General features: G+C 37.2%; 1 protein-coding gene across 2 annotated transcripts in view; it reads left to right on the forward strand.

Annotated features, from left to right (window-relative positions):
* LOC150092389 (lactadherin-like) overlaps positions 1-14,325 on the forward strand; it is a 175,770-nt gene that overhangs the window by 105,104 nt on the left and 56,341 nt on the right. For both annotated transcript variants that reach the window (XM_090414957.1, XM_090414958.1), the window contains exon 7: positions 11,939-12,079. In XM_090414957.1, coding sequence (XP_090271083.1) covers positions 11,939-12,079 — 141 coding nt within the window. The remainder of the gene's footprint in view (positions 1-11,938; positions 12,080-14,325) is intronic.

The raw sequence follows: 14,325 nt of genomic DNA on the forward strand, positions 1-14,325 counted from the left end.
GATCTTTTGCCCATTACAATCATATTGTTCCACTTACTCGCTGTTGCGTATATTACCTGTGTTGTGCTCTGATGATGCTGATTTGAAATTCAGCAAAATGTAGTTAATAAAACATATTTTAATAAAATTATTTGGTGTTGTGAATATCATTAAAAATAAGTCATGAATAACCATCAACTCTTAAGCTTATCTTTTAGAGAGAGATATCCTTAGCAGATATTTAATGAAGTAAAAATGGAAACATAACAAAGTTAATATCAAACATGAATTTTATTAACATTTAAATACAACATTAGAAAAAAGAAAATAATAAACAACAAAACCTGAAATTAGGAAATATTTTTATGGCTGTGCTTGCCATGAAACATAGGATTCATTTTTATTTATAGGAATAAACAGAGCTTTACTCACTATGCCTATTCTTTCAGAAGATGAATGAAAATATCCTTATATAGTGATAAATATCTCCTCCTTAATCCTGCATATCCTGCAAATGTAAGAAAGACACAAGTAGCTTTATTTTGACACTAAATAGAGTACAGACAAAATCCGAGTCTCTGCACGATATGCAGCAACAATTAGTGTAATTTGGAGACATCTGGAATGAACATGACCCGAATTTGCATAATGATAAACAACTCTCCTCCCACTGACATTATACATTATCATTAAGGCAGTACTAATTTTACAATTAAACATTTAGTGAAAACATTCAGACTAGCAGGCCATGTATATTTAAACTTTCCAAAAACGTGTTTGCTCAACATAGAAAGGACATAATATACTGGCAGACGAGTTCTGCCTTGAAGGAAAATGCAGGATTTGTCACTGCTCAGCATGAATATGTTAAAACTATGAAATATATCAGATACACTTTGATATCTTCTACTATATTTCCTTTAACATGTCCAAGCTGGGCAGCTTCCACATGTACATGAACCACTGCTGACATTTTCACAAAACTTATACACTTTTTCAATGGAATTTATTTATAAAATTAGCAGTTGTGAATGTTTTAATGATATTGAAAAAAATATTTTTTTTTTTTCGATATTTTGAACTAATTTCAAGTTACACACACATACACACTACTAATAATTGTCCGGACACTTTAGCAATTTACAATTGATATCAATAAGCAAACCATAATATCGGGTATATCCACCTTTGGCTTTGATCTCCTCTGCACCCTTTGAGGGAGGCTTTCCACCAATGTGTGGCAGACATCAGGTAGAATTTGTCTTCATTCCTCCAATAAAGCAGCATTGAGTTCAGTGACAGATCTTGGAAGGACGTGCTGCTCTGGATCTCAATCGCTGCTCCAATTTGTTCCATAGGTGTTTGATAGGTAGAGGTCAGGACTCTGTTCAGGCCAGGGCAATCGTTCAACATCCATCTCTTCATACCATTCCATAACAGCTGCAGCTTTGTGGCATGGTCATCTTGATAGTAACATGGGTCTATTTCCATAAAAACTCCACATTGTAGGCAGCACCTGATTACCCAGAATATCAGGACACTGAGCTGCCTTCATGGAACCACGGACAATGATCAGTGGTCCCACTCCAAACCAGCTGAATTCACCCCACACTGTTACTCCACCACCAAACTTTACTGTGGGTACAACACACTCTGGTATCCACACCCTGCCATCAGACTGGAAACAGGTGAACCTTGATTCATCGCTCTAGAGTACCGTTTTCCACTGGTCAATTGTCCAGTTCACATGTTCTTTTCACCAGGCCAGACGAGCTGTCTTGTTTGTTTTTGTTGTGATGTTTGGCTTGCATGCTGCTGCTGTTCTTCCATGGAAACCCAGTAAATGGAGATCTTTTCATACAGTATTAGTGCTCACCATGGTGTTATTGGTGCTCTGGAACTCATGGATGGTCTGTGCTGATTGTAGCCAGTTTTTGTGTTCCACCCATTTTAACACCCTCCTGTCCCAGTCAGTCATTTTCAGCAGCCACCCTCCTGAGTGTTTTCCTGCACTAGTGATGCAAATGCAGGAATGTCTCCATTTGTCGATCACATTGCCACCCACTCAACTGGATGCTCCAGTTGAGTGGCAATGACACATATGGACATGCCACCATTGTGACAGCCCATAATGACACCTCTCTCAAAGTCACTGAGTTCATGTTATGTTGCCATACTAACTGTATTCAACTGCTATGATGAAATACTGCTTCCTACTATTTGTATATTGGTTTTTATGTTATTAACAAACCTGGAATGTTCCATAACTTCAAATAACAGGGGATGTCCAGACAATTATTGGTAGATAGTGTATATATATATTTATCTATCTATGTATATAAGCATATATATCTTTGTTTACTTTATGACTGCATTATAAACAGCTGTTGCACCTGTTTTCTTCAACTGAAATTTTGAAATAGGATGTTAGGACAAATGTGTTTAGTTAGATACTGTGTTTATTATTTTATTATTATTATTATTTGACACCTCCAGGGAGTCCAAAGACTCATCGAGGGAGGGCACCTGCTTTACAACTCTCTCTCTCTCTCTCTCTCCACCACTCAATCCACCAACTGACTGCAACTACACCATGCCATCTACCGCCGATCACCACCACTACTATTTCCACAGACAATCACAAACATCCATGCCCACGGCAGGATTCTCCAGTTTATTGCTACAAAAAAGCTGTTTCTAGTGGGTATGTAACATTACATTTGAGGAAGGAGAATGTGGTTTTCATTACAATTAAAAGTTAAGTAAAAACATTCAAACTAGCATGCCATGTATATTTAAACTTTTCAAAAAAAAGTTTAAATATACATCATGCTCAATTGTCTCCATAGTGCAATTGGAAGAATGACAGTACATCGTACCCTTCGATTCTTGTCATAATGAGAAGAATCTTTATGTGGGAATTTTTCAATTTACAGTGAGTTGGCCAATCTCATATGGAGGTAGGAGGGTTTTCCTTCTGGGAAACTCGAGTTTTTCATCTCACATGTAGACAAATCAACCTTCATAACACACACAATTTACAGACAAAAAATACTAGTGGTGGTTCAGTGTAGTTGGCAGATTAAGTAGTGGGAGAGAGAGAGTTGTTGAGTAGGTGCCCTCCCTCAGTGAGTCTCGACTCCTTGGAGATGTCACAAAATAATAATAATAAATAATTATGATGGGCCCTTCTAGTTGTTTCTAATTACACTAATTGTTGCTAAATAGAGTACATAGACTATAAATGTCTTTGTACCATAGTTAGTGATACAATAAACTACTTGTTTTCCTTGCTTCTGCAGTATATTGTCTGTTGGAAATGGAATGTTTCTAGTTTTCTAAAAGAACAGATGCAGAAACTAAAAATTTGTCTATTCCTGAATAAAAATGGATCTTTCTATGTGTTATAAGAAGTGAACTGCATCTGTTGATCTTCAGTAAAATACTAACATGGGCGAGATATCTGCTGAGAGATTTGCCAGCCTGGTTGGCTAAGTGGTTAGTGTATCCGCTCTCTAGCCAAAAGGCTGCGGGTTCGAATCCGCCTTGAGCATGGATGTTTGTGATTGTCTGTGAAAAATAGTGGTGGTTGTCAGCGGTAGATGGTGCTGGTGTAGATGATGAAGGTAGTTGCGGTTGGTGCAGTGATGGAGATAGAGAGCTGTAGAGTAGGTGCCCTCCCTCGATGAGTCTTTGGACTCCCTGGAGGTATTATGTAATAATAGTAATAATAATAATAATAATATATATTATTGATAAGCCGAAGAGCCATTGTCAAAAAAGAATATATATATATATGTAAATAAACATAGCATTTAGAAAAGGATGGATAAGTCCAATAATGATCATAAATTATTTATGTATATATTACTATGTAAAAATGTCTACTGATCATCAGTGAATTATTATTATTATTATTATTATTATTATTATTATTATTATCTCCATGGAGTCAGTAGACTCATCGCGAGAGACCCAAACAAGCAAAACAATATCTGTCATATCTCTTCTTGAATTCATTTACAGACGAAGAACTCACAACTAAGTCAGGCAATGAATTCCACTTATTCACCACCCTCCAGGCAAAAAACCTTGTTCTCACACCCTTGTTAACCACACTCTTCTTTAATTTCCAGGAATGACCTCTTGTTCTTCCATCACTATCACACAACTGAAACATTTTCCCCTGCATCAATCCTATAAAAACCTTTTAAGTAATTTAAACGTTTCTATCATATTCCCTCTTCTCCACCTATCAACCAACCTCTGCAATCCACAAGCTCTCAATCTATCAATGTAGGGAGCATTTTTTACATCACTCACCAACTTAGTCACTCTTCTCTGAGCCCTCTCCACAGCTCATCATCTCCAAGGAATCCAGGTGACCAGACCTGAGCACAGTAATCCAAATGTGGAAGTATCAACGCTTTATAAAGCAGAATAATAATTTATTTATCTCTGGATGTCAGTGTGTTCCTCAACAACCAAGTAATCCTATGTGCAATCTTGGACACCTTAGCAGTGTGTCCCCTGAACTTCATCTCCCTGTCTCCCAGCACCTCTAAGTCCCTAGCCTCATCAATCTCTTGGAGTACTGTTCCATCAATGTAGTACACAGCTGGTAATCTTTTAATCCCAAAATGCATGACTTTACACTTTTCCACATTGAACTGACATCCATTACTTTTTGCCCATTCTACCAGCTTATTTAAATCATCCTGCAAACTTTCAACATCAGCTTGATTTTTTATTGCACTACCCAACTTTGCATCATCAGCAAACAACTGAATATCTCCCTTTAAGCCATTTCATATATCATTTATATACAATTTAAACAACAATGGCCCAACCACAGAGCCCTGAGGCACACCACTGGTCACCTGCCTCATCCTGAACTCTGCTCCTCCATACACCACCTTCTGGTATCTCTCCCTGAGCCATTCTCCTATCCATATCACCAATTTAGTATCCATTCACATCTGCTCCAATTTGCGTAACAGTGTTCTATGGGGTATCCTGTCAAAAGCCTTAGCAAAATCCAGAAGTACCACTGTGTAGCCAGTTCCTTTGTCCAACTCAGATGTAAATGAAAAGTTAATAGATTGCTAAGGCAGGATCTATCTTTAACAAAACCATGTTGGCCTCTATAGAGTATCATATTCTGATACACCCATTCTTGAATTTTGTCTTTAACCAACTTTTTCAATACTTTTACCACTATTTCTGAGATGGTGATTGGTCTGTAATTAACTACCGCAGTTTTAGAGCCGCCCTTATGCAAAGGAACCACTTTGCCTAACTTCCACTCCCTAAGGACCATACCAGAGTTCAAACTTAAGCTAAATATCCAAGTAAGAGGGGTTGACAATTCCTTTGCACATTCACATAACACCTGAGCTGATATTCCATCTAAACCTATAGCAGTTTTTGCATTTAAATTTTGCAATATATTAAATACCTTTGATTTCTTAGCTTCAATTCTCACATTAGTCATTCATTGCTACAGGTTCAGAGATATCCTCACTTGGGTGATAGACTTTTGAAAAGTGATCATTCAGTAACTCGACTATTACATCTGATTTTGTCACCTCAATACCATCAGCACCCACTAAAGTTATCCTTCCAAAGTCATTCTTCCTTTTACTCGCCACATAGCGGAAGAACTCTTAGGGATTACCCTCGATCTCATTGGCTAAGGTCTCATAATCTGATTTAGCTTTTCTTACTATGCTGGTAACCTTCCTAGCTTGAGCCTTGTACTGCTCATGGGTGTACTGATCGCATTTCTCCTTGTACATTCTCCATAACATTTTCTTTTTTTTTGCAGATCAAGCTTGATACTACTGCTCATCCATCTAATGCCTGCTTTGTTTGTCTTCCTGACCATGGGGACACAATCTGATATTGCTTTCCTCAGATACCCACTGATTTTATCCCAAGCACTGCTAACATCTTTCCCCTGCAATATGTTCTGCCATGGGATGGCTGTAAGCTCACTCCGAAGCGTGTTATAATTGCCTAACCTGTAGTTCCATATATACCCCTTCTTAACAAAAAAATCCACAGATTTTTCGTAACGAGGATAACGAGGACACCTTACTTATGCATATATCCTCTGAACCAATAACCAGGTCCAACACTCTCACCATGTGTCCCTTCAGTTATGTGCTATTTCAAGTAATTATCTCGTAGAAGATGTATGAACTCCATTTCCTTTTTGCTATGTGATATTTCCTCCTTTCAATTGATATCACCATAATTAAAATCCCCCATAATAATCACTAAACCTGCACTCATTGCACTAATTTGCTAATGCATGAATTCAATATCGCCCCCTGTATCCCCTGGCCTATAGCAGCATCCAACTGTATATTTGGTTGCATTGGTCACTATTTCACACCAGACCACCTCAAATGAACTCTCATTCACATGTCTATCATCATGATATACTACTTTCTTTGGCTGCAACACATCAGCTATCATCAACAGTACTCCTCCCTCTATTCTATCTTCTCTATCCTCCCTGAAAATACTGTACCCATCACATTCAATTCCAGTGACCACATCTTCTGCTGACAGCCAAGTTTCACTAATGCCTACAACTTTTGGTGAGATTGCACTGACCAATGCCAAAAATTCTTCTCTCTTATTTCGAATGCTTCTTGCATTGATATACAAAAATTGCAGATTCCCTCTAGTTCTTGTACTGGCTTTAGAACTGATAGGCAAGTCACTAATTTCAATAGTCCCATGCTGATTTTTATCCCCTCTCTTCTGCAATTTATTCTGTGAATAAGGATCAATAAATATACAATCACTGCTAAAGTTTCTCTCTCTCTTACACTCAACCTTTTCAATATTAGTTTCCCTGCCCAATTACTTCAACTTGTTCAGAAAACAGTAGCTTCTTCAATCGCTTATGTCATTCCATGTTCAGGTGCAGCCCATCTCTAGCATACAACTGTCTTTTTCCTTCAAACACACTCCAGACATCAACAAATTTCCAGACTTCTTTTTTTTTGCACATTCTTGCAATCATATCATTCATTATCATCGCTCGTCTACTTAACTCGTAATTGTCAAAACGAGGCAGCACACACACACAGTATCCTCCCATGGACACTTTTCCTCTTCACAATATCTAACAATATTCTTAAATCTTTTGCTACCCAATTTATACCTCCACTCAGGTCATTTGTACCCACCATAACTATCATCTTGTCTGCATCATGCCCTCTCTTTATTGCTAAAGCCACTCTTTCTATTGTCCCACCAGCCAAGCACTCCTCAGGCATATCACTCTCCATACCCTTAATCATAGAATCACCATATATCTTACCACTCTTAACTTCATTCAGGTCCACACAAGCATCACTCATGGACTCATTTTCTATATAATTCAGCATGACTCTCCCAGTTTCATTACTCAACGCTCTTTTACTTACCCCCCCCACTCTCGCGACATCTCGTTTCTTCTAGACCTCTTGTGGTTTTATTTTGTTGACTCCCAATCACTCCCATACTATTTACTACTTCATCATTCACCAAAGACTCACCCATACATAAACCTGTTCTAGTTACTTCAGCTAGAGTAATCTGTATAGTCCTAATTTCTCTGTTTAACACATTAAACTCAGTTTTAATTTCCAGTATCTCCTTACTGAGCACTTCCAATTCCTCATGCAGAAGATGGTCATTTTTCATTTTCACGAACTCCCACCGAAGTTCTTCCACTACGGTCCCGATGTCAGCTTCCATTCCTAAATGCTCCAGCCTATCCTGACACTTCTCACATACATCGATATTTTTGTTCTTCTCATTTAGCCAAACCGACCACAGATCCTTCACATTCTTCGGCGCATACATGTAGCAGTTTCCGCAATGCATCCATTGCGAAAAATCTGTCGCTGAGCCAGTCTTTCGTGTAGAAGTCCTGCCCACTGCTGACGTACGTTTCTTGTTGGACGCCATCTTTACATGTTGAAATAGTGAAACAAAGGGTAGCAAAAACACAATATATACAACACAGTTCCAAACAATAACACCACTGAAGGACACCTGTATCTAACTGATCATAACTGCAGCACAATTTGAGACAAAGAGCCACACTATATGTAAATTTAAAAAGACATTTTCTAGCCTAACTAAACATGACCGCTACATTCACCAAGGACACTAGCACCACCAAAGAGCCATTGAATAAAAGAAAATTCTTAGAAAACAAAATGAAATATAAATAATATAGAAATAAATACACATAACAAGCAGAAAATTTTACAGAATGATTTGCTGGTCTATCTATCCACACATATTCTTGCAATACCTAGTAGTAGTTTTTTCCCCTGTAGTTTTTTTCACTGAACTACCAAATGTATATAACCACTATTTATTATTGGTCGTTCATATTTCTCAAACAAATTTCTTTCATTCTAGTCATAATTTTTTTGTGTTTTTTTAATTATGCCTACATTATGTCTAGAGTTTATAGGATTACATGTTACTTGCTTCACCCAGCAACTTATAAGACATATATGTAATATCACAAAAGCTCAACTTCATTACTGTAAATGAATTATTAATAACTCATTTCCAGTAATGAAAGTATTTCTATTTACACCTATTCTTTTTTTTTTTGGTTATAGTTCCCACTCATGCATGGCTCATTAATGATGGTTCATATATATTTACACATTTTAATAATTCAAATATACTTACCAACTATAGCATTCTCCTTGTATTGTTTTCTGATATATCCTAAAACAAACAATTAGTTCCCTCTCCACACACAGATTTGTTTATAATTGTGAAGAACCAACATGATATTTAGCACATCTATCGCGATCTTTGGTGCAACATTTGGCACAGATGCATGTAGAAATAAGGGAATGGAATTTCTAGAATTCTTGAGGGACAAATATCTTAGGTAACATGTAATAGAGGGAACAAGAGGTTCAAGAGTTTTGGATTTGGTTATAGCATCAGAAGAGCTGATAATAAGTGAAATGACATCTCTCCCACCAGTTGGAGAGAGTGACCATATGGTTTTGACTTGGAAGATGAATAGACATGCAGGATTATCAAAGAGAGGGGAATATATGTGGATTTATAAGGCGGGTGATTACAATAGTCTTAGACATCAACTTGGGAAAGTTTCATGGAGGGAGAAATTGGAAGGCTGGCATATCATTAGTGCTTGGGAAATTGTGAAGGAATATTTGTTAGCAGCAATAGTAAGCTACTAACAAATATTCCACAGGTGAAGAAGAGGACACAATTTGGTGTAAAGTGGATGACAAACAATATTCAACAGGAGCTGCATGTGAAAAAGAGGCTGTGGAAGAGATATAAGGAGACAGGTTAAGATCAGATGCATGAAGAATATAAGACACAGGTTAGGAGAGTGAGTAGTATGGTAAGGAAGACGAAACTGGAATATGAGAAGAGACTGGCCCTAAAATCCAAAGAAAATCCTAGGGAACTTTTTTAGCTATGTGGCCAGTAGGAGGAGAAATGATTGTAGAAGAATTACATTGGATAAAAATGGGAATAGAGTGACTGATGCAGAGGACATAGTGGAATTATTCAATGAACACTTTATTGGTGTATTTCATCCTGGAGGAGTAAATTTTAATACTAGAGGGATAGGGCAGGTTCGAGGTTTAGAGGTGCAGGAGGAGAACGTGTTCCAAATACTGAGTACTCTGGATGTCAGTAAAGCTGTGGGACTGGATGGTATTTCACCATGAGTTTTGAGAGAATGTGCTAAGAAACTGACAGCTCCTTTGACCTGGCTTTTCAATGAAAGTCTTGCTACAGGAAATGTGCCCAGGGAATGGAAGGAAGGTAAGATAGTGCCATTGCATAAGAGCGGTAGCAGACTGGAAGTGTCTAATTATAGGCCAATTTGTGTGTCATCAGTAGTTGTTAAGATCTTGGAGAAATTAGTTAGGGACCATATACAACATAGTGCAGATGAGTGTAATGTTATCTGTGAGAGTCAACATGGATTTGTGAGGGGGGTGCTCTTACTTTAGTAATATGCTAGCCTTTTATAATAAAGTTACAAGAGCAGTAGATGAGGGAAAGACATTTTATAAGGTGATATTTATAACTTGAAACTGCCCCACCATCACAGAGTTGTGATGGTGGGGCAGTTTCAAGGAGGCAGAGGGTTACAAGTGGGGTTCCACAGGGCTCATACTGGGACCTATATTGTTTAACCTTTATATCAATGACATTGTCCGTGGATTGCAGAGGGATGTTCAGTTGTTTGCAGATGATGTGAAGCTGGGAAGGATTATTAGTAATAGTGCAGATGTGGTAGTCATGCAAGAGGATTTGAATAAGCTAGACAGATGGGCAAATGAATGGGGTGTCGGTTTAATGCAGCAAAATGTAAGGTCTTGAGGTTTGGGACACATCGATGGGATGCTGCATACTCTATTGGAGGAGATATACGGGAAGAAGTAGGGGAGACAAGATATCTGGGGTTGATGATTGATAGAAACCTGAAATTCAAGGGACATGTTGCAAAGGTGGTGAAGGTAACACAAAGGATTGCTGCAATAATGAGAAGGATGCTGACCTGCAGAGATAAAAGAGTCATCATTCGGTTGTATAAGATCCTGATCAGATCACACTTAGACTATTGTTCTCAGATTTGGTCCCCAGGATTTGAAGGGGATAAAATGACTGTGGAAAGGGTACAGAGGCGGATAACGAAGACAGTTTCAGGACTGTACAATGTTAGTTATGAGGATCGGCTGAGGGAATGTGGACTGCAGAGTTTGGTGGATGGAAGAAGGAGAGGTGATATGATTGAGACTTTTAAACTGTTGAGAGGTGGTTACAGTGTTGACACTGGGGAGTTCTTCGCTTGGTTGAACAGCGGGAAGGAGTGATGATAAGGAGCCATCCCTGGAAGTTACGAAAGCAAACTGTGAGCAAGAGGGTGAGGAGTGGTTTCTTTGCATGGAGGGTGGTTGAACCATGGAATGCATTGCCTGATGGAGTGGTGAGAGTGAGAACGGTCAATGAGTTTAAGGAGTGGTATGATAGAATTTGTGTTTTCTAGGAAGGACCTCCTGCGATGAGTCTTTTGACTCCTTGGAGGCCTAAATAATAATAATAATAATAATAATAATAATAAAATAATTATAATCTGCTGATATACAAGATTAAAATGGCCACAGGGAACAGTGTTTTCAATCACCCTGCCAGATGGTGGTTAGGGTGGTGGTGGTGTGAGAGTCTCAACTGCTACAATATAAACATGTTAAAAAAATGTTTGTTGCGACCCACTAAACTGATTTCACAGCCCACTAATAGGTCACAACCTGCAGTTTGAAAACTACTGATTTAGGTGATCCTCCAGGATTGCTACATCACCATGATTAACTGTTACTCCAGTTTAACCATTGGCAACAACTGACTATTCATCCTCAAATCATTCCCAATATCACTGATACAAATTGAATATGCAGCCAGGGGCACTCCGGCCATATGTGCAATGTGTGCAATGCACACAGACACCAGGATAGTAAAGGTGCCAAAGAGGAGGAAATACTTAAAAAAAAACGTTTTTTTAAAGTGATTTTTTATTGGATGGGGGGGGATAGGGGAGCCAACTAAAGTTTGCACACAGACGCTGGACACTACTGGCACGTCCCTGCATGCAGCAGCCCTAGTACAGAGTCCTGTGGCACATCACTAGTCATATGCCTTCTCTTTGATTCCAGTACATCATATACTACTTCTGATGGCCATCCTCTTATCTGTAAATAAGAGGATGGCCATCAGAAATTAGAAGTTATGCTTAACAACTTCAAAAATTTTAGCTTTTAATTTAAAGCCTAAAAGTTTAGATAACAGGCTCAAGATTCTAATTAATAGGTTATTTTTTGTCATAATTTAAATTTAATGAAAAGAAATTATTTTATACCACATTTTTAATTTACAGAATGTAATCGGTTAATTAGTCTCCCATCTAAATCTAAACTTACTGCCTCTTCATGGCGACCATGGAAGAAACATCACACATGTACTCCAGAAGATGCTCACATTTACAGCAATGGTGCTTGGTGTGCTAAACATAACAATGGTAAATCAATATTTTTTTTTCTCACTCTAGTTACTATCTTTAGTCTGTTTTTCAGATTATTGATAATTTTTTATTACCAACTTGCTAATAATTTAATCTTAAAATTAACTTAACAAAAGTAATTTACTTAGTGAAATAATTTTAACCACCCAAAGTGGCCATGGTGGATGAATTATATCAACCATCTTAAAATTTGTATCCATTTTATTTTAGTGGTATCTCAATGGTGTGTCAATTTCAAAGGTACACTTTGTATTCAGGTTTTGCATGACGGATAAACACATCATAGCTGATAAGGTGATTAATCAGATCAGACTACTCTGATTTGAAGGTAGCATTATAGTTACTGTATTTCTGTTTATTAAACTATTAAGTGGACAAAGATTTATTTGTGCATATGAACTCGTGGAAGGTTCTAGTACAGTCGAAGTAGAGGAATTTTATGTCATTAGAGAGGAATAGCTGACATAAAGAGATAAAAAATATCAGTGAATTTTGGTAGTGGTTCATGTTGGAGATCTAAATAGCAAGGTATGAAATAAATGGAGATATATAGAACCTTTTTGTTAAAAAAAAAAAAAAAATGGAGGAAAAGGCCAATACAAATATGCAAATGATAACAGTGAGTAGTTGCCAGATTTCTGTTCAGGACATGAACTCCTTGATCTGACTTGCTGAATGCATAGCACAGGTTTGAATTTACCATGGCATGGGTGTGTGCAATTTTTTTAAGTAGTGGTTGATTTTCATCACCCTTATGAGACTACTACCTTGCTTATTTGGAGGCCTAAATTTAATATCTTAAAAAAATACCATTTTTGGTCTCTAAGTCCATAGCACATCATAATAATAGTGTGCATAAATTCATGTGGAGTGAATATACACGAAATAAGAAAAGTCTTATTGATCATATTATTATTATTATTATTATCATCAGACTTCCATAGTCCCACAGTGTTATTCAATAAATACTGTACTTATAAAAACAAAACCAAAAAAAAAGACTACAAATTAATACAATATCATTAATTATTTCATCATTATTATTACTTGATGTCTCTGAGGAGTTCATGGATCACAGGAGGAGGAGGACACTTCACTCTATACCCACTTCTTCATATTTTATAAAAACACATCTTTAGCATACTTTTAGCATGCTGCAGAATGATGTCCAGCATGCTTAAGAGCAATCTTCCCCTGTGCCAGTAGTTATTTTTCAATTTCATTAATTAGAAATGTTATATTCTTTCACTGTTATACGATGTGTAACATTTATAAAAAAAAACTTTTGGAGACTGCTGCTGTGTTTGAATAACAACTTTAATTAAAAACAAAATTAGTTACTCCATATTTTGGCCTTCGCATCAAGATCATTATTTGGAGTCATTATCATATATACAAGGTAAATTATCTCAATTAAATTAAAGATGCTAAGAAATTATATTATTGTCTAATCCTTTATCCAAATGTAAGTAAATAAAGTTTGCACATAAGTATCTTCAAGACTACTTGTATATAGGCCTAGTGACTTCACATTAATTGCCTTAATATCCAATAATGCAAAGCACACATCCTTTCAGGTGTGTGTGTGTGTATATAATGCTGTGCATTATGGGAAGAGCACTATCTGGACTGGTTTTGACCTTTATTGAGGTCTCAGTGGGAGCCAAACCCAGATGACAAACTAAAGAATAACTGATTTAACCAACTGTGAGAGTCCTGTTATATTCTGTTATGTTTTGGTCAGAAAATGTTTATGGATATAGGAGTGATGGACTTGTTGAGATGACCTGCAGTCTTAGTTCTTCCTGAACATAAAGGAGTTTTTGCAAACCTGGAATCCGAACTCTGGATTAGCTAAGTTCTGAAGTTGTGCATAATAGTCCACTTGTACGCTACTCATAATAAAAAGAATTAACCTTGAATCTGTAATATGCAAGAAGACTTGACATTTAAATAAATGCTGTATCTAGATTATTATTTAGGGCACATGAAGTAGACACTTGCTATAGAAAACCCCTAGGGGCCAGAAGCATAATTGTTATAGTGCAAAGTTTGCTATAGTGAATTTACGATAAAAATACACCAAGTGGCCACTTTTTAGGTGCACCTCTCCAATTAGGTAAATTGACCATTCCTGAAGATGTTGAGTCATGTGGCTATATAAATCAGGCAAATAGGCATCTGACAGTTCTGTTTTTTGTATTTGATGCATCATGCATATGAGGAATTAAGTAAGAATATAC

The sequence above is a fragment of the Typopeltis vanoorti genome, chromosome 26 (assembly GCF_054136105.1).
Source record: "Typopeltis vanoorti isolate ZY-2024b chromosome 26, IOZ_Tvanoo_1.0, whole genome shotgun sequence".
NCBI classification, from domain to species: domain Eukaryota; kingdom Metazoa; phylum Arthropoda; class Arachnida; order Uropygi; family Thelyphonidae; genus Typopeltis; species Typopeltis vanoorti.